Source organism: Elgaria multicarinata, chromosome 4 (assembly GCF_023053635.1).
Source record: "Elgaria multicarinata webbii isolate HBS135686 ecotype San Diego chromosome 4, rElgMul1.1.pri, whole genome shotgun sequence".
Taxonomy (NCBI): domain Eukaryota; kingdom Metazoa; phylum Chordata; class Lepidosauria; order Squamata; family Anguidae; genus Elgaria; species Elgaria multicarinata.
In genome coordinates this window covers 3382934-3409057 of record NC_086174.1, presented here as the reverse complement: position 1 = coordinate 3409057, position 26124 = coordinate 3382934, and the positions used below count along the sequence as shown (strand labels likewise).

Here is a 26124-nt window from a genome sequence, read left to right as displayed (position 1 = left end):
GCGAGCCAGTGAGCAAGTAGTCAGTGACATCTCCTGTTCCTTCTCACCACCACCGTCGTCTGGGGCAAAGTGAGAGGCAAGTGGACCATAGCGAAGAGGACCTGCAACTCCAGAAGGGACTACTTCTGCCTAAACATGCACAGGATTGTGCCCTAAAGACATCAGATACTGAGGGTATCTTTACATTAAGGGGAAATCTGTGTTGCTTACCCGGGGCATTTGTGCTTCCTATTTGTCGTGATTGTAATGCAGTCTCTGTCTGCATTACATGGACAGAGAGGGGCGGCCATGTGGTTCTAATCAAATACTTCCCCTCTGTTCAATTCCATTGAGACAGCGCCATCTAGTGATGGACGACCCTGCTTTCCTCCAGCTATTACCACTTTAAAAGTGGTTCTTTTCATGGTGGATTTTCTAAAAGATTCTGTGGGAGACGTCCTGGTCGTTCACGGTGGTATTTGAATGGCCTGCAAACTTTTGTGAGTAGCCAATCATGAGCATGCAATGCAAAGAAGCTCTCAGTCAAAACCTTGGTTCAACTAGTCTAACAGCTAGTGGCTCTTGAGGGTCTCGGGTAGAGGGTCTTTTTAGGCCTTAGATGCATTTACCTGGAAATGCCAGGGACCCATCCAACCTGGAACCTTCCGCAACCCAACTAGACCTGATGGCTCCAGATCAGATGAATGGGTAACAAGGTCGTCCCGTCGAACGGCTCTTTAACTCTTGATAAAGAAACAAGATCCACAAGAGAATTTTGTACCTCATTTATCTCAGGCAAAATATCAGCATCGTTTTGATGAGTGGCCAAAAGCCATAAAAGTAACCGTACAATTTTCCAGTCAAAAACTACATCTCAAACAGAAATATTTTTGTCCTCGTTGCGGTTTTTTTTAAACACACAAATATAATAATATGAAGGAGCTTGCGTCAGCTCTTTGGGGCACAAAAAGAAAAAAGAAAAAGAAAAAGAAAGGAAAAAGGATTTGACATTTTGGGAGGGAGTGGGTGGAACCCACGTTCAAAACTATGGCATTCAAATATCTATTAATGGCTTCCAATCCTTCAAAACCTGGTTGTTTCCGACGAAATGTCAGTTTCAGCAGCCAGCTTGAGTTCGGAGGTTGTGAGGCACACCTCATTCCAAGCCCTGCCTGGGGACCCAAATTCTAATTCAGTGGCAAAGGGTCAACCCTGCGTGCTTGCTGGGGGAGGAATGAGGGGGGGCTGTGCACCCCCCCTTCCTGGGTCATGTGTATGCGGAACTGCAGCTTTAAATGTAAAAAAAAACCCCACCCACATGGGTCTTTCGGCAGCTTTCAAACTAGCAGATATTATGATGGCTTCAAGGACTCCAGGCCACGAAAGCAGATGCCATCATAAACCCGTTAGCTTTTAAGCTCCCGTAAGACTCTTGGTTGTTTCTGCTGCCGCGGGCCAGGGGCCGGCTGCCCCTTTAGAAGCTGGATATATTCACTTTCGATCTGCTTCATTCACAGAGGGGGCTATTTTCCGGACCGGTTCAAGCTTCATCCCAAATTCAGAAAAAAATTGGGTAGTAGAGAAGTAGGGGTTTGGGGGGGTAGGGGAGGAGGGGGCGCTGCACACACCGTTCAGACGTGGGCGTTAAATAAATGCTTCTATACAATGTACAAAGACGCAAACAAGTCTCTTCTGAGGACCCTGCATCCCCGTGGGATGTCTTCCGTCCAAGCGACGCAGAGTGTCCTAGCGAACACACTCTCCCAGTACTAGGCCTCTGTCACCTTCACAGCAGCCAAGAAGCCCTCTTACTTGCCATTCCCTGGCTTATCCTGAGAACAATGTGGGGGTCCACGCACCCCCATCCCTGTCTTTGATCCCCCCCCCTCCCCAATGAGATGGACTCTGCCACTTGATTCCAGAGGGACCGTCCACGGAAACGGAATGTCGACAGGAAGCCACGTTCTGTGACGGGACGACCGGCGCAGGTGCAGGGCCCACCGACTGGTCTGAAGTATCCCCGGCGTAGGACTGGGCTCCTGCTACGGGCATGGAGGGCCTCTTAGCAGCGTTCTCTGCCGGAACGAGGGAGAAGAATCGCTTCCCCGTCCTGAGCATAGCTTCTCTCCGGAGTCTCCTCCTTTGTTCTCAGAAGACAAACGTGACGAAACCGAAGACACGAGCGTTTTGTGGCAGGGGGTGGGGGGGCAGGATGCGGGATGTGGAAGCTGGAGGGGGCTTCTATCCCCCGCCCTCCAGCCCTCTGGGTCACTCGAAAGAGACCTTCACCAGCTTGGCTCGTACCTTGGCTTGGTCCACGGCGTCCAGGAGGTTCTTGGCGTCCACGGCCAGCGTGTGGGAGGCCGTCAGCATCTGCCGCTTGCACTCCTCGCTCAGCGAGGTCATGACGTTCTGCTGGGCCAAGCGCATCTTGTTGATCAGCTCGGCCAGGTCCTTGTTCAGGAGCCTCTGGGTCCCCTCGATCTGCCGACGAGGAACACGCAAAGCACACAGGCAGGTGGGCAGGTTAGCTCCAACCTGTGTGCTTGACCCTTGCCCTTCATGGCTCATTACATCAAATGAGGGGATCGCCGGCTGGGTCCAGGAGGTTGTGAATGCCTCCTTGAGAGAGGGAGTGGTGCCGGCCTCTTTGAAAGAGGCGGCAATTAGACCACTCCTGAAGAAGCCAAACCTGGACCCGGAGGATGTTAACAACTACAGTCCGGTGGCTAATATCCCCTTCCTGGGCAAGGTGCTTGAGCGGGTGGTTGCAGGACAACTCCAGGCACTCTTGAATGAAACGGATTATCTAGATCCATTTCAATCGGGCTTCAGGCCTGGCTTTGGAACGGAAACTGCCTTGGTCGCCCTGTGGGATGACCTCTGTCGGGAGAGAGACAGGGGGAGTGCGACCCTGTTGGTTCTCCTGGACCTCTCAGCGGCCTTTGATACCATCGACCATGGTATCCTTCTGGATAGGTTGTCTGAGCTGGGAGTGGGAGGTACTGCGTTGCAGTGGTTCCGCTCCTACTTGGATGGCCGATTCCAGAAGGTGGTGCTGGGGGATTATTGCTCTGTGCCGTGGCTCCTAAGCTATGGGGTTCCGCAGGGCTCTATATTATCCCTATGAAGCCGCTGGGGGAGGTTATCCGGAGATGTGGACTGAGGTGTCATCAATATGCGGATGACACCCAGCTCTACCTTTCCTTTTCATCAAACCCAGGTGAGGCAGTGGCTGTTCTGAACCAGTGCCTGGGCACGGTAATGGACTGGATGAGGGCTAACAAACTGAGACTCAATCCAGACAAGACGGAGGTACTGTTAGCGGGTGGTTCTTCTGTCCGGCGAGGTGATGTTTGCCCTGTCCTGGATGGGGTTGCACTCTCCCTAAAGGATCGGGTCCGTAGTTTGGGGGTGCTCTTGGATCCAGAACTCACTTGAGGCACAGGTGAACTCAGTGGCAAAGAGCACCTTTTATCAGCTTAGGCTGATATACCAACTGCGCCCTTATCTGGACAGTGATAGCCTAGCTACAGTTATCCATGCTCTGATAACCTCTCGCTTGGATTACTACAAATGGGGTGCCTTTGAAAACGGTCCAGAAGCTTCAGCTAGTATAAAACAGGGCAGCCCGTTTACTAACAGGGACTGGCCGGCGAGATCACATTACACCAGTCCTTTTACAACTTCATTGGCTGCCAGTCCAGGTCCGGGCTCGATTCAAAGAGCTGGTATTGACATTTAAAGCCCTAAACGGCTTGGGGCCAGGTTATCTGAAGGAACGCCTCCTCCCATATGTACCTGCCTGGACCTTAAGATCATCTACAGGGGCCCTTCTCTGTGAGCCCCTGCCAAAGGCAGTGAGGCAGGTGGCTACTAGGAGCAGGGCTTTCTCCGCTGTGGCACCCCGGTTGTGGAATGAGCTCCCCAGAGAGGTCCGCCTGGCGCCTATGCTGTATTCCTTTTGTCACCAGCTGAAGACCTTTTTATTCTCTCAGTATTTTCACACTTAATTTTAACTTAAATTTAAATTTTACTGTTCTAACTCTGTATTTTAATCTTATATCAATTTTGCTGCGTGGTTTTATCCTGGTTGTGCTTTTTATACTGTATTTTGTAATTGTGCTTTTAACATGTTGGTTGTTTTATTACGGTTTTAATTTTTGTGAACTGCCCAGAGAGCTTCGGCTATTGGGCGGTATAGAAATGTAATAAATAAATAAATAAATGAATAAACCACAAGCACGCCTCCTTTTCCTCGTTGGGCATTTTGGGACAAAACCGTCCTCTAAGCGCCAGCTATGGTGAACCACTTTGCTCCAGGGCGTGATTTGCGAATCGGCATGGAGAATGCCGGGTGGGTGTTCAAAATCCTGCATCTTTCTTTATTGCAGAAAGGATGCATGAACAGAACTCAACTGCTAATGGCTCTCAGAGGAAGTTGACTTATACTGAATGGTCCCAATTTGAAATTGACTCTAACTGGTAGCTCTTCTCCAAGGGCTCAGGCTGGGCCCTTTCCCAGCTCTTTTACCTTATTTAAATCACAGCCGTCCCCTGTGGAGTTCCACAAGGTTCCATCCTCTCACCTTTCATGTTCAGTGTATATGTGAGGCCACTGGCAGAGTTAATTAGAGCCCATGGGCTGAGGACCTTCAAAGCTTTTCACGGTCTAGCTCCTGCCTATCTCTCCTCTCTCATCTCACACTATTGCCCCGCTCGTGCTCTTCGCTCCTCTGATGCCATGCTTCTCGCCTGCCCAAGGACCTCCACTTCCCTTACTCGGCTTCGTCCTTTTTCTTCTGCTGCCCCTTACGCCTGGAATGCTCTTCCAGAACACTTGAGAACTACCAACTCAATCACAGCTTTTAAAACTCAGCTAAAAACTTTTCTTTTCCCTATAGCTTTTAAACTTTGAGTTTGTTCTGACTCTATACTGTTAGCTTCACCCTACCCGGTGCCTGTTTACACTTCCCTGTGCCTGTTTGCATTCTCTTTCCCTCCTTATTGTTTACTACAACTTTATTAGAATGTAAGCCTATGCGGCAGGGTCTTGCTATTTACTGTGTATAATCTGTACAGCACCATGTACATTGATGGTGCTATATAAATAAATAAATAAATAAATAAATAAATAAATAATAATAATAATAATAATAATAATAATAAGGTATGCTGATGATACCCAGCTTTACATCTCGGTGGGGTCTGACCGCAGCGAGGCAGATGCTACTCTGTCTTGGTGCCTGGCTGAGATCTGTAACTGGATGTCTAGGAGTAAACTAATGCTTAACCCGGAGAAGACTGAGCTGATGGTGATTGGCCGAGGTCAGCGGCTGGCAGATTTGAGGCAGGAGCTCGTAGATCTGCCTATTTCAGGAATCCGACCAAGGATTGTGACTGAGGCGTGGCGGGACCTGGGTGTTATTCTTGACCAGTCCCTAACTATGTCATCACAGGTGGGGGCCGTGGTTCGGAGTTGCTTTTATCAACTCCATGTGCTCCGCCAAGTTCGCCCCTTTCTGTCAGAGGCTGATCTTACCACCACAGTCCAGGCCCTGGTTCTTTCCAGACTGGACTATTGCAACTTGTTGTATACAGGGCTTCCCTTGAAGCAAATCCAACGCCTACAGGCTGTACAAAATGCAGCAGCCAGGTTGGTCAAGGGAGTCCCGATGTGGTCTTCTATCACATTGGTGCTTCAAGAGCTCCATTGGCTGCCGGTGGCTGCTAGGGTGCGCTACAAGGTTTTGTCGACCATGTATAAGGCCCTGCATTGCTTGGGTCCTGGATACCTGAGCGCTCGCCTTTCTCCTGTGTCTCATCATTGGCAGACTCGCTCTCAGGAGCAGGGCGCCCGGATGGTCCCCCGCTACAAATTGGAATGTGCGGGGGCCAGGGCTTTTTCAGTGGCTGCCCGTAACCCACCCCCTGGTTATGGAACAATGTGCCACTGGAGATTAGACAGGCTCCCCCTCTCAATTGCTTCAAATGCCTTTGTAAGGTGTTTTTATTTTCACAAGAGTCTGGGGAGGGGATGGTTTAAATTGGGGTTGAGGGCTTTTAATGGTTTGAGGGTGAGGGTTTTTAATGGAATTGTCTTAATATGGGCTGAGGGTTTTAATGGGATTGTTTTATATGTGATTGTAAAGCGCCTCGATGCCAGAAATGGTGAGGCGGCGCTATAAAAACGCTTTAAATAAATAAATAAATGAATAAATAATAAATCACAGGTGGGCAACACGCAGCCCGTGGGCCTCAGCAGCTGCCTTCCTGGCCCACGGAGGCCTGGGCCCACTGCATTGGCTCTGCCCCCTTTCCAGGCCCCAGAGGCTACTGTGGGCATTGGGAGGACAGGGGGAGAGGAAACCCCTGGTTATCTCCCATCACGGAAGGGAGATAACATGGGGATTCCCCAGGGCGGAGCTCCTGCAAATGCTGGAAGAATGGGCTTTGCCTGCCCCATGTCCTACCCACCATGGGAGAAGGTACGGGGCAGGCAAAGGAGCTTTGGTGCATCCAGGCCTTCTCCAATGCATTCAGCAAAGCCAGTTCTCGGCTGATGTGCTGGTGGATCATTGGTCCAGCGTGACAGCTGGCAACCAAATGACATGTCCCTGATCTCATTTGGTTGCCAGCTGGCACGCTGGGCAAATGATCCACCAGCACATCAGCCGAGAACTGGCTTTGCTGAACGCATTGGAGAAGGCCTGGGTGGGGGATCATCCATCCCACCCCCACAGTGCTACTTGCTCACCCCGCCTCAAGTGGAGATGCCACGAATGGGGCCCGGGACCCCCTGCTTGCAAGCCCTGCGCTCGCCGTTGAGTGATGGGCCCTGGCTCATCTCCAACCCTCGACATGGGCTGTTATCCATAGACCTTTCTTGCCCTGGGTGTGCCCCTCTTGAGGCAATGCCGGCAGGCACGCCGTGGTGCCTTAAAGCACTCAAAGGAGCCAGGCCCTCTCCTGACACTTTGGTAGGTTCAAGAGGGACACTTTCACCCCAGAGCCAGGAAAAGGAGACACCGCCAAGGAGACTCACCTCAGTGCGTGAAGACGCAGGCAGAGCTGGGAGGATGTCGTCCACGCTGCCGATCAGCTTCCGGAGAGAGAGGCCCACGTCCTGCCAAGGGAAAAAGCACAGCGTCACATCTACGACCCCCGACGGTTCCCAGTGAGAAGCCTTGACCCAGCTCTGGGACTCTCATGGGCAGGAGATGGTTAGGCCCTGGTTAGGCCTCATCTAGAGTATTGCGTCCAGTTCTGGGCACCACAATTCAAGAAGGACGCAGACAAGCTGGAGCGTGTTCAGAGGAGGGCAACCAGGATGATCAGGGGTCTGAAAACAAAGCCCTATGAAGAGAGACGGAAAGAACTGGGCATGTTTAGCCTGGAGAAGAGAAGACTGAGGGGAGACATAACAGCACTCTTCAAACTTCCTGACTGTTAGAGCAGTACGACAATGGAACCAGTGACCTAGGGAGGTTGTGGGCTCTCCCACACTAGAGGCCTTCAAAAGGCAGCTGGACAAGCATCTGTCAGGGATGCTTTAGGGTGGATTCCTGCATTGAGCAGGGGGTTGGACTCGATGGCCTTGTAGGCCCCTTCCAACTCTACTAGTCTATGATTCTATGATTCTATGAATACTTGAAAGGTTGCCACACAGAGGAGGACCAGGATCTCTCCTCAATCCTCCCAGAGTGCAGGACACGGAAAAACGGGCTCAAGTTACAGGAAGCCAGATTCCGGCTGGACATCAGGAAAAACTTCCTGACTGTTAGAGCAGTACGACAATGGAACCAGTGATCTAGGGAGGTTGTATGCTCTCCCACACTAGAGGTCTTCAAGAGGCAGCTGGACAACCACCTGTCAGGGATGCTTTGGGGTGGATTCCTGCATTGAGCAGGGGGTTGGACTCGATGGCCTTGTAGGCCCCTTCTGACTCTGCTACTCTGTGATTCTATGAGACCCATAGTTAAACTACGGAATCCGGAACCACAAGCTGTAGTGACGGCAACAGGCTTGGATGGCCTTGACTTGGAGGGATACATTCCTGGAGGAGAAGGCTATCAATGGCCACTAGTCCTGATGGCTATGTACTTCCTCCGGTATCAGAGGCAGTATGCCTATGTACACCAGTTGCTGGGGAACATGGGTGGGAGGGTGCTGTTGCACCAGTGTCCTGCTTGGGGTTCCCCATAGGCAGCTGGTTGGCCACTGCGTGAACGGAGTGCTGGACTAGATGGACCCTGGGTCTGATCCAGCATCAGGGTCCTTCTGATGGTAGGTGCATTCTGGGAAGCATCAGCTAACTTAGCATCGCGCAGAGAGGAGGCAGCTGGATCATCCCACACAAATACCCAGCGCGGAGCCTGGGTCCTTTGCTTGCCTCTTCCTGGGATTCCCAGGCGTACGTGACCTACTCATGTCTCTTTTCCTTCCACCGTACACCCCAATGCCTTCCTCTGGCCCGCTTGCTCCCATGCTTAGGAGCATCCTCTGCATCGAGGCGCTTCCCTTCAACACCACGCCGTGGTACCTTCACAACCAGGATGTAGCGCTCTGGGGGGTGGTTGCTGACTTCGTTCTTCAGCTTCAAGACCGCCTTCACCAGCTCCATGACGTTACTGTACACGGCGTCATCCGTCCGGTCCAGGTTGGCCGTGGGCGTCGGCTGAAGCGACATCTGAAAAGGGGGATGTGGTGTTAATAGACAGCTCCAGATCATAGAATCATAGAATCATAGAATAGCAGAGTTGGAAGGGGCCCACAAGGCCATCGAGTCCAACCCCCTGCTCAAGGCAGGAATCCACCCTAAAGCATCCCTGACAGATGGCTGTCCAGCTGCCTCTTGAAGGCCTCTAGTGTGGGAAAGCCCACAACCTCCCTAGGTAACTGGTTCCACTGTCGTACTGCTCTAACAGTCAGGAAGTTTTTCCTGATGTCCAGCTGGAATCTGGCTTCCTTTAACTTGAGCCCGTTATTCCTTGTCCTGCACTCTGGGAGGATTGAGAAGTTTAGTTGGGTCAATCCATTCCAGCAGTCCAGATTTCCGTATTTCTTCACCAACTGAGACGCAACTTTCCGTGGCTACTAAGCCTGCTCAGTCACCCCTGCGCAGGATTTTTTCCCCCTTCAGTTGTCCTGAAAGCCTTAGGGGTCCCAAAAGCATGCTGAGGCCTCCCTCCCCCCCCCTTTCGCAATGGCCCAGTTTTGCTCCATTTCTGTCAGTTCACTATTAGAGGTAGCGGCTGCCCATGATGGAATGATCCTTCATACAAGAAAACACCCTGCACTTAGAAAACTAGCAACTCAGGGAGGAGGGTTCCGATCTAGCCCTCCCCTGAACATGCTAGTTTTTGATGTGAAGCAGAATTCAGTCATGGGTCTGAAGTGGTACAGTCCCAGCAGGGATTAACAGCAGAGATTGTCACCCAGACGGGGGCCAGGATCTCTTCTCCATCCTCCCAGAGTGCAGGACACAGAATAACGGGCTCAAGTTAAAGGAAAACAGATTCCAGCTGGACATCAGGAAAAACTTCCTGATTGTTAGAGCAGTACGACAATGGAATCAGTTACCTAGGGAGGTTGTGGGCTCTCCCACACTGGAGGCCTTCAAGAGGCAGCTGGACAACCCTCTGTCAGGGATACTTTAGGGTGGATTTATGCATTGAGCAGGGGGTTGGACTCGATGGCCTTGTAGGCCCCTTCCAACTCTGCTATTCTATGATTCTATGACTATCTCAATTAAAAGGGGTGCGTAGCGTTGGTTGGGCTATTTGCAAGTTCAAATCCCTTCTTATTGACAAAGCCCACCGGGTGACGGTGAAGAAGTCCTTCACTCTCACCACGGCCTACTTATCTCACCAACACGTGGCCATGAGCGCTTTACACGCGCCCCAGCGCCACGTCTTGAGACCATGACGCTCCACCCAGCGCTCCTCTCTTGGTGGCTTCATCACACCCCTCCCACTGCATCAGAGCAATGGGATTGTTTAGCTTGGGAAAAAAGGAGGCTGAGGGGAGACATGATAGAGGTTTACAAAATCCATGCATAGTATGGAGAACGTGGATAGGGAGACATTTTTCTCCCTCTCTCAAAATAAAGGTGGTGGTGGGGGCGCTGGTTTCTTCTCAAATTGCCCCAGAACGCTGTTGTGTCTAGGCCGTTTGGAGGTGAAAGAAATTATTAGTGAAAAGTGGAGATGCATTCCTGCAGTAGTGATATAAAGGTGGTATTGTTGTTTTAAGTAATTTTTAAAAACAGAAGAAGGCAACCGAGCTACCAAAAGGTAAGGCCTAGTTTGATGCACAAGCCCCTCCCACAAAGGGCATCTAACTGACCTCTTCCTCCACCTTTATTTTAGAGTCATAGAGTTGGAAGGGGCCATTGAGGCCATCAAGCCCTCCTCAGGCGATCAGCAATATATTCAGCTGATCTTTGTCTCCCCCCTCCCCCCGGAAACTAACCTGAACTGACACAGCCCCTGGCTCCAAATTGGGAGAGGGGGCAAGTGGTAAAAGGTGAGGACCAGCTACATACCTGAGGCACAAATCTAGGTGGCTTCTTGGGTGGTCCGGTAAACTCAGCTAAGCCATCAATAAAAGAAAACATCATCATCATTATTATTATTATTATTATTATTATTATTATTATTATATCTGACCATCAATGAAAACATTCTTTCTTTTTTAAATAACAACCCAATAATGACCTGAATATAATCAATCAACCTATAGAATACATTTACACTTGTGTTTTTTAATGTATACATTGTAAAAACAGCATTGAAGGTGGCTAAATTTCCTTATTTATTTATGAAATTTATTAAAACATTTGTATCCCGCCCTGTATCATTCAGATCTCAGAGCACTGAAGAAAAGGTCAAGTTCTCTCGAGTGCAAAATGCGTGCAATGAAAGATGGATAGAAAGGATAACAGCAGCTTGTGCAGTGAAGACGGACCAGTTGGGATAAATACTCACTGTAACCAGACTCCTTCTCAGGGAGTTTCTGAAAAGAAGAAAGAAGAAGAAAGGCAATGAATGGTGGAGTTCTGACACATCTAGCAGCACAATCCTACGTATGTTTACTCAGAAGTAAGACCCACTGTGTTCGGTGGGTCTGACTCCCTAGTAAGTGTGCATAGGATTGCTGCCTTAATCCAGAAAGGAGAGAAATTAGGAGGCAGAGAAGCACCAGAAGGACTGAAGTCTGAGAAAAGAGGCAACGAAAGCCAAGCCAAAGGGATAATCTAAAGAGCGTCCCAGGGGATGCAAGGTTGGCGCCCTGCTGGGGCCCATCCTTAGGGGTGCAATGGAAAGAGGGGGACCCCGAGACCAGAGAAGGGGGAGAGTAGGTGGTGTGGCTGTGAGAATTGAAGGATCTCAAAAGGCTCCACCGGGCTTGAAGAGAAAGGCTGGTGAAGGACCAGGGCCCTAGGCATGTTGACGTCTGCTCTCTTACGACAGTCCTCCGGGGGTGTCAGAATGTGTGGGAAGAAACAGAAGAAGAATGTTTTCCCAGGGCCGGGAGGACAGACAAAATGGATGAGGCGTCCGGGGGTGCCTGTGTTTGATTCCTGAAATTCAGAACGGAGCGGAGGGTGCTTTCTCCGGTTTCTTTAAAACACACAAAATCATATATATCTAGGGTGACCCTATGAAAAGGAGGACAGGGCTCCTGTATCTTTAACAGTTGCATAGAAAAGGGAATTTCAGCAGGTGTCATTTGTTTGTATGGAGGACCTGGTGAAATTCCCTCTTCAACACAACAGTTAAAGGTGCAGGAGCTATTCTAGAGTGACCAGATTTAAAAGAGGGCAGGGCACCTGCAGCTTTAACGGTTGTGATGAAGAGGGAATTTCACCAGGTTCTCCATATATACAAATGACACCTGCTGAAATTCCCTTTTCTGTACAAGAGTTAAAGGTACAGGAGCCCTGTCGTCCTTTTCATAGGGTCACCCTATATATATCTTCCTTCATTCTGGCATTGAACACCAGTCCCCTGCACAAATGGGATTCACCACTCTGCCTATCTGGGTGTAAGATGAGTGAATATAGACTAGCTGCCCCCGGTAGAGACAGAAGCACCCCTCTGTTTACACAAGTCGGGACTTGGGGTTCTATGGGGTCGCGACGTCCTTGGTTACTCTGTTTTAAGCAACGGTCATAATTACCTAGTTTAGAATGTGGATTTGTCTGGCTTGTGCTTGGATGTATTACAAATTGAGCGGTATCTCCCAGGCCCCAAATTATTTGGGGACTTTTGCATAGCAGTCTGAGCTGTAATTACTGACTGGGTGTGTGTGTGTGCCTTATATGCATCCATGGCTGAGAATCTACGCTGTATCAGTTATATGACCCAGTCACGGATTTGCAGCCACTGTGGGGCTTTTCCTGTGAAGCTGGATTGAAAAGGTCATGGATTTATGCTGACTTTTTCGATTGGAGTGACATCGGTAAAGCTCTTCTGCGGTCTGAGCTCGCTCCAGGGCTAATCTGGGGGGCCGTCCTGGTAGAAGGCGACCAGTGATTGGTGACCTTCCACCAGGAAGAAAGCAGGTGGTACCCAGATAACCGCTGGAAACTCTGCGCTCTCTCCTTGGCATCGGGATTACCCGACACCACCCTGGGTAAAGGAAACCGTGGGGTTTTGGGGGAAGGAGGCACCAACTTGCTGGGGAACATGGGCAGGAGGGTGCTGTTGTACTCATGTCCTGCTTATGGGCTTCCCATGGGCAGCTGCTTGGCCACTGTGTGAACAGAAGGCTGGACTAGAATAAGGAACTGGGACAAATAAATATGAACAAAGGAGATCCCTAACTGGATCCCTTCTTTTTCCATTTTAAAAACGGTTGTATGGGAGGGACATCCCCATTTGGTGTTTCTCAACCCTAAATCCTTTCCCCTCCCATCGTAAGCTGCTATGCACCCTGCAATATAAGAACAAGTATGATAAACGATTCCTGGGTTTTATTCCACTTGGGTGCTCATAGCAGCTTGGAGAGAAGCCTTTAGATCTCAAAAGTAGGGTGACGATATGGAGAGGAGGGCAGGGCTCCTGCATCTTTAACAGTTGCATAGACAAGGGAATTTCAGCAGGTGTCCTTTGCATGCACGCAGAACCTGGTGAAAGTCCCTCTTCACCACAACAGTTAAAACTGCAGGAGCCTTGCCCTCTTGTATCTAGTCACTCTAGTATAGCTCCTGCAGCTTTAAATGTTGTGATGAAGAGGGCATTTCACCAGGTGCTGCATGCATACAAAGGACACCTGCTGAAATTCCCTTTTCTCTACAACTGTTAAAGATACAGGAGTTCAGTCCTCTTTTCCATAGGGTCACCCTACTCAAAAGTGGTGTGGGGGATCATTGCTGTCTGGAACAAAAGTGGACACCCCAACCATACCCTGTGGCTGCTTTTAAGTGAAGCAGGTAAGTTAGGAGATCCAGTTGGATCTTCTGCCCTGATGTCTGTTTTGGCCTGAAGTGACCGCTTCGCCATCTGCTGTGACCAATTCCCTCACTTTCTGGAGTTGTCAGGAGGAGAAAGAAAGGTTAAGCGTTTAGAAAAGGAGCAGCAGAGCGCAACCGTCAGGGCCAGGAGGCCAGAGGGGTTACTGGAGACTTACTGGGGGGGAGAAGTTGCTCTTCCCAGAGGCCATGGGGTCCTGTCATGGAGAAGAGGGGCAAAGATCAATAGGCGTAATAAACCAGGGATAATCTAAGGATGCCATCAACCTGCAATCCAGACTCTAAATCCAAAGCTATGCACGATCCATGCGTGCAGCACCCATTCGCAGTTCTGAATTTACGAAGCGCACGCTTCGAGGTAAGACTCTTATTAACCCAAAGAAATGTTAAGTCTTGGTTACGGGTTGCAAGGAGTGAATCTTGGAGACTAGGTTTTAGTACCAAAGGAGCTTGCAATAGGATTCAAATGTTACGATCCAGGGAAGGGTTAGGGCCTGTTCAGATGACACTTCGGGCCCTGTGTTTAGCGAAACTGCGGTGCTCTGGGGTTAGCACTAACCACAAGCCGTGCGGTCGCACACAACTCTTTAAGCCATGGTTAGAGCTGCTAACCCTGCTGCAGACGGTCCGACTGGGGTTAGTGAGTGAGCCGGGTTTAGCGAAACGCATCGCACAGGACGCCTTAAAACCTGCTGCTTAACTAAAAAGCCTTAACGCCAGCAGGGTTTAAGGGGGTCTTCTGAACAGGCTGTCCGAAGTGCTTTTCACAAGAGCGCCATATGAGCGACTTCACCAGAGCCTGGTTTCCCAGTGTCCCAGATCTCCTCTCCTTTGCAGGTCCCCTCGGTTTGTAGCAGGAGCCGAAAAACACGGCCATCGGTGGGACAATCTTCCCTGCCGGGTGACTCCCCCAAATCCACTTCACTGCATTCGGTTACAGTGGCGATGCTGCAGATAGCCTGGAAGGGAACGGACCTTGTCACCCCAGCGAGAGTCCGTCCCGCTTCTGCTGCCCACTCACCAGAGCTTTCTCCTCCTGCCGCAGCCATTGATAATCTTCCGCCATCTGCTTCTGCTGCTTGTCGAGAACCTGCCTCATCTTGGCCCGTTCCATCTCCCACAGCTTCTGGGCTTCTTCCCGGCTGCTGGGCCGAAGGAAGTCCTCCTCCTTGCAGGCAAAAGAGCAGGAAGTGACTGGAAGCCCTGTTTACAATTACCCGGCAGCAACAACAACTCCCAGATTCACTCCAGTCTCTGATTTCCGCCAAGTCCTAGAGATTCATCAGCGCTTGAAGCGAGTGGAGGGAGTTGCACTGATTCTGGGCTTCCCAGAGGCACCAGACTGAGGCACATGGGGCTGATCGAACAAGGCAGTTCCTATGCTCTCCAACAGAGTTGATAACCCCTTTTTAAATTGGGGGTGCATTTCTCTTTTGCCCCAGGTACACAACAGGTGTGTTAGAATTACTGGTATGCAGAGGTAGGTGTGTGTAGGAGTCACAGTTTAACAGGTGAGTGGAGAGGGCTGGAATGTTCCGGAACTCAAGAGAACAACTATGGAGCAAGGGAAGGTGGGAAAGGCGCAATGACGTCACGTCACACATTGCATCATCCCAGACCAACCTTTGCCAATCTGGCACAGAGGTGTTGGACTGCAACTCCCATAATTCCCAGGCAGCATAATTTATGTGGGGCTGCCCTTGTGCTTGGGCCAGAAGCTGCAGCAGTAGCTCTCAGGAAGGTCTTTAGTCATACCAAATTTGAAACAGATCCGTTCATCCATTGATTTTTTAGGAATTTTTTAAAAATTGAGGTTTTAAAATTATTTTTAAAATCATCATTTTTAAAGATAAAGAGATGAAAGTTGGCACCACGATAGCTTTTAGGTAGAGCTTTAGCCATACCAAATTTGAAACAGATCTGTTCACCCATTGATTTTTAGGAATTTTTTAAAATTTGAGGATTTAATTTTTTTAAAAAATGTTATTTTTAAAGATAAAGAGATGAAACTTGGCACCATGATTGCTCTTAACAAGGACTTTAGCTATGCCAAGTTTGAAACAGATCTGTCCAACTATTGAGTTTTAGGATTTTTTAAAAAAGTTTGAGGTTTTAAAATTATTTTTTAAAAACAATTTTAACATGGCGACCATGTTGTCCTCCTTTTTGGTTTCCAAAATATGGTCACCCTAAGAATGCCAGGATGTTGAGCGGCATGCCTGGTGGCCATGCTGGCTGGGGATAATGGGAGTTGTGGTCCAGCCCGTTCTAGAAGGCAGGCCGCCATAGCTCTTCTCTTTGGTAAAACAAACAGGCCAACTGCAGGCCAACCGTCCTTCCTAACATGCTTTGAATATAGTTGTCGGGGAAATTCCTCCAGATGAAAAGTGGCACCGCCTTCCGGCGCTCCGTTTGCGGAGGAGCGGTGTCCACCGCCAGGCCGGTCGGCCTTGCAACTATTTAACCGTTGAACCATTGGCCATGACAAAGGGATTTGGAATGCACAGCGGAAGGATTATCCAGTTTATTTTTGCTCCATGCTGGCGTTGCCTGTAGTGTTCTTTCTGCTAATGGTGAGTCACCCCTTTCCCCCATTTCTCAATTGAAAACTGGGCTGGAGGTTCTCGCCCCTCCCCGGGAATCCTCTCTAGGGTTCGTCCATGAGCAACTGGAGAGTTTCAGCTAGGAAGCAAGGCTATCATTCAAGGTGATCAAGAAATAAAAAACAGAGAGGGGAGCCCAAGGAACATAAGAAGGAGTGGAGAAAGGCGTGAAAGGCGTGTGCCTGTGATGTGGAGAATTCCTTAAAGAAACAGTGTCTTAATGGTTCATTGAATGAAAGTATACCCCTGGCCTAATACCACAATACATATAAAAGAAGGGGCTGTGAAAATATCAATACTTTAATGAACCCTACAGAATACTAATGCACAATCCACAAATGTGGAAGTGGAATAACCGTCTAATCTTTCTTTGTAAAACATCTCATACCTTCATTTGTAATATTATCTCGTGTTATTTAATCTTTCTGGGTAAAACACGTCATACCTTTATTTGTATATTAACTCCACTGCAAAACTGGGATGATATATCATTCTGTAGAATCTACTATTGTGTTTTCTAGGTTATATTGCTTTTTCATTAATAGTGCGTACAACTGTGTTATATGTTATTGCAGCATTTAAGCCCTATGAAGAGAGACTGAGAGAACTGGGCATGTTTAGCCTGGAGAAGAGAAGACTGAGGGGAGACATGAGAGCACTCGTCAAATACTTAAAAGGTTGTCACACAGAGGAGGGCCAGGATCTCTTCTCGATCCTCCCAGAGTGCAGGACACGTAATAATGGGCTCAAGTTAAAGGAAGCCAGATTCCAGCTGGACATCAGGAAAAACTTCCTGACTGTTAGAGCAGTGCGACGGTGGAATCAGTTACCTAGGGAGGTGGTGGGCTCTCCCACACTCGAGGCCTTCAAGAGGCAGCTGGACAACCCTCTGTCAGGGATGCTTTAGGGTGGATTCCTGCATTGAGCAAGGGGTTGGACTCGATGGCCTTGTAGGCCCCTTCCAACTCTGCTATTCTATGATTCTATGATTCTATGATTCTATTCTGTAATTACTATTGTGTAGTTTTCCAGTTTGTATTGCTGTATTATTAACAGTGTTTTCCACTTCCACGTTTGTGGATTGTGCATTAGCATTCTATAGGGTTCATTAAAGTATTGATATTTTCACAATCCCTTCTTTTAAATGTATTGTGGTATTAGGCCAGGGTATACTTTCATTCAAAGAACCATTAAGACACTGTTTTTTTAAGGAATTCTCCACATCACAGGCACACGCCTTTCTGGGGGATCCACTCCTACTTAAATTCCAAGAAATAAAAAAGGGTAGAATATTGCTGCACTTGGCTAGCCTGGGCTCACACATCAGGACTCTTCCGGGTGTTATATATCCATCTCCGCCCGCCCCCGCCCCCGCAACCCCCAAATGGATGAAGGCTCTGGCTAACTGAGTCAGGTCACGCATAGAGCCTTCTAGAACCTCGTACACCATATAAGACTGCAGCTGAGGCTGGCTCTAAACAAGCAATTTATAGCATGCTTGCGGCTGGCCACTCGTGGAAGTTCGTGGGTCGCTTTCACATCGTCATCGTCAGGCAGGATGTCTCCCCCCCCCTTTCCCCTGCTTATCCCGCTGTCAGAAAACACAAGGATAATCAGCTTTAGAAAATAAATCCGCCAAATCGCCCAACCTATAATTCCGCCACTAGATGGCGGTGTTTCATGGATTTGAATGGAAGTTCAATCTCCAAGCGGAGAGAGGAAGAATTCCATTCAAACCATGTGGCTGCCCGTGTAATGAGCAGATTGCAATCTCGGGATGACAATGGAAGCAGAAAGCGGTGGGTTTTTTTTAAATATAGAGGGCAGAGCAGAGGGTCTAGCAGCAATAGGGTCAGTGGCAGTCAGTTATAAGCAGTTTAGAGGGGAGCGTTTGCATAAGCAGCAACGGTGGCAGCACAGAGAACAAAAAGCCCTTCCACTAACACCTCCTCTGAAACCATTGGTCAGCATGACCCATATTCAACCATCTTGAACATTGAAAGCTTCAGAAGCACCGTTTCCCCATTCTTTTATTGAGAATTAAGAATCTAAAACAGCTTATTTCAAGGGAGGAAGTATACAAATTAACGGGAAAGAATGTAAAGATTATCCAGGTCCTCGTTCTCTTCCTTCCTCTCTCTCTCTCTCTCTCTCTCTCTCTCTCTCTCTCTCACACACACACACACACACACACACACTTTCTAGCCTTGGAGGCCCCTCATTCCCACTCAGCCTTGAGGCTTGGGGGCCAGACTTTCCTGCCAGCCGGCCTCATCTTACCCTCATGCTGTGACGCTTGAAGACGTTGTGCCTGTTGAGCGGCGGGGTGTGAAGGGAGTTGACGGGCGACGGGTACTCGATGGGGCTGGTGAGCGTTGGCGAGCTGGCACACAGACCCTCGGGTACCTGGGGAGGCGGAGGCAAAGGGGGGCAGGCAGGCACAAAACACAAGACACAGCACAGGCCGTTGGCACACAAACCGGGCAGAGAGCGCGCTTCAGAAAGAGGCTTTCACATTGAGAGAGAACGCGGCGATAGGAAAAGAGCCTAGCGAGAGGTGTTGGACTACAACTCCCAGTATCCCCCAGCCAGTATGACTGGGAGTTGTAGTCCAACACGTCTGGAGGGCGCCGGGTTGGAGGAGGCTGACATAAGTTATCTGGCTGAACTTGGAGCCTTTAAGCCCAGCTCTTGGGAACACCATTAAGGAGTGCCGAGAAAACCCCCTGATCCGTGCAACCATCCTGGAGCCCTCCATGCTTTTATTTCGTTGCCCCCATAAAAAGTCTCCCCTCCCCCAGTGAAAGTTTGCTTAAGACGAAAATCCAAAGCTCACCTACGTGACGGTTCTAAAATACAGATTCCCAATGGTCAGGGGTTGTGCATTTGGGGCGCTTTCTTCCCACGTGCAAAGCTATCGTGTCCCGTGAAAGATCTTTAGGGTGGATTCCTGCATCGAGCAGGGGGTTGGACTTGATGGCCTTATGAGCCCCTTCCAACTCTGCTATTCTATGGTTCTATGGCCAGCCGCAGCGGCCCTTATTTAACACCATGAAACGATAACCAGGAACAAGAGCCGGCAGGAGGTGCGCTGGGTTTTCCATTCTTGCGAAAAGGCACCCTTGGGCCTCATGCAGACAAGGTCAGGCTGAGAGCACCCCTTCCTTGGTGGAGAGAGAGAGGTTTCAAAACGAATTAAAAGGACGAAAAAGGCGGGAGAGAGCATTTGCGGCAGTCCTGCTGGGGAGGGGGGATTTCCCTTGTCAACAGGGCTCTCGGTAGCATGGCTTTTTTGGTGCCCAAGTCCGGCAAACACCATTCGTAAACCTGGCAGTCCGACTACCAGAATTAAAGGTGACAGGTGGGGCGATGGAGATGGGATTTAAACAGAAGGTGTGTAGAGGGCTGGGAGACTTGACTCAGGGCCTTGCTAGACCTACCGGATAATCCGGCCTGGAGTTGGGGTGACAGCACGCTGCAACTAGCGCGCGCCGTCGCCCTTTCCCAGACGTAAGATGCGACGGGGCAAGGGGAAGCCCCGTCGCGTCTGCCATTTTCCTTCAACCTTAAAGGGCCATGTGCGCAGGAGCGCACTACCGGACAAGGTAAGTTTTTTAAAAAATAAATATAGGGTCCCCCGCTCCCCCTGCCCCTGATTTCCCCCACACACAATGCCTGATGCCCCCCCTGCCTGCTCGCTCACCCGTCCTCCCCCCTTCCCCGATGCCCTGTCCCCCGTCCTTCTTTCCCCCCCATCCCCCGTCCGCGATGCCTGATGCCTGTGCCCATCCTTCTCCCCCCCGCTCTCCTGCCGGGTCTGGCCTTTCCCTCAGCCCCTATATCCCCCCCCCGTGATTTCCCGCCCCCCGGCCCGATGGGCACAGCGCTCTTATGAGCTCTGTGCCCAGTCTGTGGCTTCTCCCGGCTACTTGTAAGCAAGCAGCCGGGAAAAGCCACGGACCCTGCTAGGCCTTCTGCAGCTCTGGCCCCAGGCCGGGGCTGTGGAAAAGCTGGGCCATAAGCGAATCCGCTTATCCCGGTTTAAGGGAGGCATTAGCCTGGCCAGACCCCGGAATCCCCTGTGAGTCATCTGGATGCACAGGAGGGAGACTGGGCCTCACACCATGCTAATGCCTGGTCTAGCAACGGCCTCAGAGGCCTCATCTACACCAAGCAGGATATTTCATTATGAAAGCGGTATATAAAAGGCAGGAGCCACACTACTACTTTATGACGGTATTGAAGTGCACTGACAACTGTTGGGGCCCATGGACACACACCATATACTGCTCTCCTACCGCAATATCCTGCTTGGTGTAGATGAAGCTTAAGCGTCATCAGATGGGGGCGGGAATCGTGGTTCCCTACCATCGCTTCACCACCCTCGCTCTTCTTCCACATTACTTCTGCTTCCTTCCCGGAGAAGAAAGAGGAAGTCAACAAAGGCCCCGTGGTCCATTCAGGGTTAGGGTTAGGGTTAGGTTTTTTTTAAAAAAATCACACCGCTTTTCCTGCACGCAGCAGGAAACGGCGGCACATTCCGTTTCAAAAAAAAAAAAAAAAAGGCGGATTAAAAAGGGTCCATTTTGTGACGGAAAAAAGGCAAGAAGGAGCAGGAGATGCACAGGAGGTGGGCGGCAGCGTCTAAAGGCCGTGCGAAAAACCGTGAGTTGGCAGTAGTGAGCATGCGACAAAACGCTCATCTGATGAACTCCCCGGAAGTGCCTTCCAGGCTGAAAATCACAACTGTTTGTGCACAGCCTTAGAGAAGCGCATTATGCGCCCCTGATTGACAAGAGATGAGCATGTGACGTGCTGGCTCTTTTCTGCTCTAGAACATTGCGGGGGCGGGAGTTCTAGGAGCCCCAAACATTAACTGGTTCCATTGTCGTACTGCTCTAACAGTCAGGAAGTTTTTCCAGGAAGCCAGATTCCGGCTGGACCTCAGGAAAAACTTCCTGACTGTTAGAGCAGTACGACAATGGAACCAGTTACCTAGGGAGGTTATGGGCTCTCCCACACTAGAGGCCTTCAAGAGGCAGCTGGACAACCATCTGTCGGGGATGCTTTAGGGTGGATTCCTGCATTGAGCAGGGGGTTGGACTCAATGGCCTTGTAGGCCCCTTCCAACTCTGCTATTCTGTGATTGTTAATGTTTTCACAACCCTAAATGCTAATAGTAAACTCATTCTCTGGGTGTGGAGCCTTAGGTTGCCAGGACACCCATACACAAGAGCTACAAAAATTAAAAATAAATACAAAGACGAAGTACAAGTGTATAACTACCAAAATAAATCATAGAATCATAGAATAGTAGAGTTGGAAGGGGCCTCTAAGGCCATCGAGTCCAACCCCCTGCTCAATGCAGCAATCCACCCTAAAGCATCCCTGACAGAGGGTTGTCCAGCTGCCTCTTGAAGGCCTCTAGTATGGGAGAGCCCACAACCTCCCTAGGTAACTGGTTCCATTGTCGTACTGCTCTAAAAGTCAGGAAGTTTTTCCTGATGTCCAGACGGAATCTGGCTTCCTGTAACTTGAGCCCGTTATTCCGTGTCCTGCACTCTGGGAGGATCGAGAAGAGATCCTGGCCCTCCTCTGTGTGACAACCTTTTAAGTATTTTAAGTATTTGAAATAAATAAATCCTTAGTGGGGGAAATCAGATGGTGGCAAACAACACCCCCCCCAACTTCAAAACAAACCTCCCTAACGAGGACTGAGCATGCTCACTGGGCATGGAACACTAAATATGTAATGGTGTTTCCTTTGAAAGGGCATGGCTGGCTGGAGCCCTCAGCAGGAACTGGGATAATAGCACTAAGCACACAGATTTTGCGGTGGAGTTTTGAAGCAATCAACGGGGGGGATTAGAAGTCTACGAAGACCACTCTTTTTGTCTGTTGCAGAAACCCTGAGAAGCAGCTGCTACAAGTTCAGCGGGAAAAGCACTGACGGACAGCTCAGATGGGAAGGGGTCATGCACAAGGACCACGTATGTCTGGCAGCGGTGAGAAGGCGGCGGCCGCAAAGGGGTCGCAGCCCTTTCCGAAGGGGGTGTCAGGAGGAAGGACGTGGGGCTACGGGAGCCGAGCGGGGCTTACCTGGAACTGCAGCTTGGGGGCCAGCAGGTTGGTCTGAGCGGGCGGCTTGTACTTCGGCCGGCTAGGCTGGGGAGAAAAAGGGAGGTGGAGGCGGCAGTATGAAACGGAGGCTGCGGCTGGCAACTCAAGGGCAGGGAGTCAAGAGTCCCGGAAGAATCCCTGTCTCTGACTCTTCCAGTCTTCCCACCCGCAATGTTTAGGAAATGTCAAAATAATACCTATCAATATAAGCGTTTATAAACATGCACAAAAGCCCCAAACTCCCACATTGCGTAAATAGACGAAGGGCACGATCCTAGCGACGGCGCCTCACTCTTCGGAAGCCCCTGAACTCGGTGGCCTCTAAGATCCCCCTGCCCTGCTGGGGTGCGAGTTGTCAGGCGTGAAGAACGCCCGAGGTGGTCTTTGCCTCCTCATCCTCTCTGCTCTTTGCTTTTTTCGTGAGGGGGGGTCTTCAGCCCCTCTAGCGAGGGTGCTTTGGAGGGGGGGGAGACTGGAGGGGGCTCTGGATAATTCGTATCCTGGCACCTTCTGGTCACCTCCCCTTCCTGCCCACAGGAATACCCCCCCTTTCCCCCCCTCTTGGAGATTGATGTATTTATTTATTTATTTATTACACTTATATACCGCCCCCATAGCCAGAGCTCTCTGGGCGGTTTACAAAAATTCTAAAATTGAGATTAAAAACAAGTATACAAAATTTAAAATTAGAAAACACAGAAATGCAGGTTGCTTACCTGTGACTGTAGTTCTTTGAGTGGTCATCTGTGCAGTCACACAATGGGCTTTGCGCTTGCGCTGAGCTCTGCTTCGGAAAAAGTCTTCTCCAGCTGAGAACCGTTAATCTTTTGGCGGGAACCCTCCCCCCACCGTCCACTGCGCATGTCAGCGCGTGTTCCCGCCTTCCCTTTGTGACCGACTAACGATCTGGTAACCGAGGGGGTACCCCTTCAGTATTTAAGAACACCGAAGAGGGGACGGTGGGAGGGTTGTGTGACTGCACAGATGACCACTCAAAGAACTACAGTTACAGGTAAGCAACCTGCATTTCTTTTTCGTGGTCTCTGTGCATCACACTATGGGCGATTACCAAGCTAAGTACTCACCGGTGGAGGGTCGGTGTTACTGGAGCACTGAAGACAACACTGCTCTGCCAAAGGAAGAATCCTTTCGAGATCTGGTGTCAATGTTGTAATGTCTGGCGAACGTCAGGGGATGCGACCAAGTTGCCGCTTTGCAGACGTCGATCATCGAGGTTCCCCTCGCAAATGCTGTCGACGTGGAGACGCTTCGAGTAGAATGTGCACGAACTTGCTCAGGAAGCTGAAGTTTGGCTAGGCGGTATGCTAGCTTGATAGTATGTACTATCCACGCTGCGAGTCGCTGGGTTGAGAGGGCATGACCTCTCTGTTTGCCACCATATGAAATAAAAAGTTTTTGAGTTTTACGAAAAACTTGAGTCCTGTCTTTATAGAAGGCCAATGCTCTCCGTACATCGAGGCAGTGGAGTCTCTTTTCCAGTTCTGTAGATGGAGACGGAAAGAAGGTAGGTAGTACTATGGTTTGATTTATATGAAAATCCGTCACCACTTTCGGAAAGGAAGGTAATATCAGGGCGCATGACCACTTTGTCTTTATGAAAGATGGTAAATGGGGAGTCGATGTGAAGTGCCGACAGTTCACATGCTCTTCTCCCCGAAGTTATTGCCACTAGGAAGGCAACCTTCCATGATAATAGATGAAGTGATGTGGTGGCTAAAGGCTCGAAGGGCTTTGTAGTGAGAGCATTTAAGACCACTGACAAGCTCCAGTCACGGCGCTACTGGAGAAGAGGCTTTACAGGGGGTGCCAAGTTGTTGAGTCCACGTAGAAATTTTTTTACCAACGGTGTAGAGAATAAGGGTCTATTCTCGACTTCCCCTCTGTGTGATGCTATAGCCGCTAAGTAGACCCGGATGGATGAGTATCGGAGCCCCTTCGTATATAAGTGGTGTAAGTATGACAGTATATTCGGTATAGAGCACGTATTTGGGTTGAGGGAGTGCGCATCTGCAAAGGTACAGAAAGATTTCCATTTTCTATTATATGACAGCTTAGTGGAGTCCTTTATAGAAGCTGATAAGATAGACAGAACACCTGATGTCAGCTCACTGGGAGGTGAGGTGGTCGTTAATTGTGTGTTGGATGAATTCTCCACGCCGTGAGTTTCAGCCTCCGGATGTCGGGGTGAAGGATTTGCCCGTTGTTGCAGGAGAGTAGAGTCGGGTCGAATGGGAGACGGTAAGTGTGCCCCTTTGCAATGCGGTTCAGTGGTAGGAACCATGGTTGTCTGGGCCACCATGGAGCTATTAGGATACAATTTGTATTGTCTCGTATGATTTTCGCTACCACCTTGTGCAGAATTGGGAACGGAGGAAATATGTAGTACCTCTCGTGGGTCCATTCGTGTAGGAATGCATCCCCCATGGACCCGTGTCCGATCCCTGCCCTAGAGCAGAATGTTGTGCAGACAGTGGTTTCCGCTGTGGCGAATAGGTCCGTTTTGGGTTGACCCCAGATGCGGAAAAGTCTGGTGACTATCTTGGGTGATAGCTGCCATTCGTGGTTGAGGAGATTTTTGCGGCTGAGTGAGTCTGCTAGGATATTTTCTGTCCCTGCGATGTGTATGGCTGTAAGGTGTATTCCTCTGGGTATCGTCCATTTCAGTATACAGAGGGTGAGATGAACTAGTTTTGGAGATTTGGTTCCTCCCTGTTTGTTTATATGCCATAACACAGCGGTGTTGTCTGTGAGTAGCTGGACGTGTCGATTCAGTAGGGCAGGTTCGAATGCCTTGAGGGCTTTCCTGACCGCCTCTAGTTCCAGATAATTGATGTGGTTGGTGGTGTCGTGAGCTGACCATTGTCCCTGAATCTGCAGCTCGCCGCAGTGTGCTCCCCACCCCATCGTTGAGGCATCCGTGGTCAGAGTGCAAGATGGAGGTGGGCATTGGAAGGGGACGCCTTCTAAGAGATGATGCATGTCCGTCCACCAGCGAAGGGTGCAAGCGACTGTGTATGGGATAGTGAGGTGATGACGTCTGGAGTCTCGGTCTTTGTCGTAATGACGTAGGAACCAGAGTTGGAGTGGGCGCATATGAAATCTTGCCCACTGTATGACCATTACAGTTGATGCCATGTAGCCCAGTAATCGTTGAATCTTGTGAGCTGTGGTTTGGGGTTGTGTAATCATATCCCCTGCCTTGCGTGTAAGTTCTTCTGCTCGGTCCCGAGGTAAGAATGCTCTTCCTGTAATTGAATCGAGTTGGGCTCCTATAAACTTCACTGACTGTGTGGGATGAAGGGTAGATTTTTCGTAGTTGACGCAGAGACCCAGGATCTTTAAGAGGTGTAACGTCCGATTGATGCTCTGATACAGAAGGTCCTTGGAGTCTGCCACGACAAGCCAATCATCGAGGTAAGGGTAGAGCTCGACATCGAGTAGTCTGAGATGTGCGCAGACAACAGCCATACATTTTGTGAAGACACGGGGGGCTGTACTGAGGCCGAATGGTAGGACCCGAAATTGATAGACGTTGTCTCCTATGGCGAATCGTAGGAAATGACGGTGGGACTCTGCGATAGAAATATGAAAGTATGCGTCTTTCAAGTCTATGACTGCAAACCATGCATTTTTTCTGAGAAATTGAAGAATGGTATGTAGTGTTGTCATTCTGAATTTCCTGGGACGGATGTAGCTGTTCAGATCTCGGAGATCCAATATGGGTCTGAGACCCCCATCCCTTTTCGGTACTGTGAAGTATCTTGAGAAAAATCCCTCGTTTTCCTGATTTACGATGTGCTCTATTGCCCCCTTGTGGGATAGCATGAGGGTTTCGTAGTCTAGGGTGACAGTAGGTGTAGTGATCTTCACAGTACCGAGCGGGGGAAGGGTCTCGAACTCGATATGGTAGCCTTGTGTGATTAT

At 49.8% G+C, this 26124-nt stretch overlaps 1 protein-coding gene across 5 annotated transcripts in view; it reads right to left on the bottom strand.

The window, feature by feature from the left end:
- Window positions 1–750: 750 nt before the first annotated feature.
- Window positions 751–26124, bottom strand: part of PTK2B (protein tyrosine kinase 2 beta) — a 126395-nt gene continuing 101021 nt past the window's right edge. For 2 of the 5 annotated variants that reach the window (XM_063123722.1, XM_063123723.1), the window contains exons 23-31: window positions 22159–22224; window positions 18340–18465; window positions 14478–14624; window positions 13615–13653; window positions 10968–10995; window positions 10526–10581; window positions 8522–8668; window positions 7025–7105; window positions 751–2463 (exon numbers count right to left, since the gene is read on the bottom strand). In XM_063123722.1, the coding sequence (XP_062979792.1) occupies window positions 2248–2463; window positions 7025–7105; window positions 8522–8668; window positions 10526–10581; window positions 10968–10995; window positions 13615–13653; window positions 14478–14624; window positions 18340–18465; window positions 22159–22224 (906 nt within the window). In that variant the 3' untranslated portion in view covers window positions 751–2247. The remainder of the gene's footprint in view (window positions 2464–7024; window positions 7106–8521; window positions 8669–10525; window positions 10582–10967; window positions 10996–13614; window positions 13654–14477; window positions 14625–18339; window positions 18466–22158; window positions 22225–26124) is intronic. The other 3 variants (XM_063123725.1, XM_063123726.1, XM_063123727.1) reach the window with 3 other exon arrangements.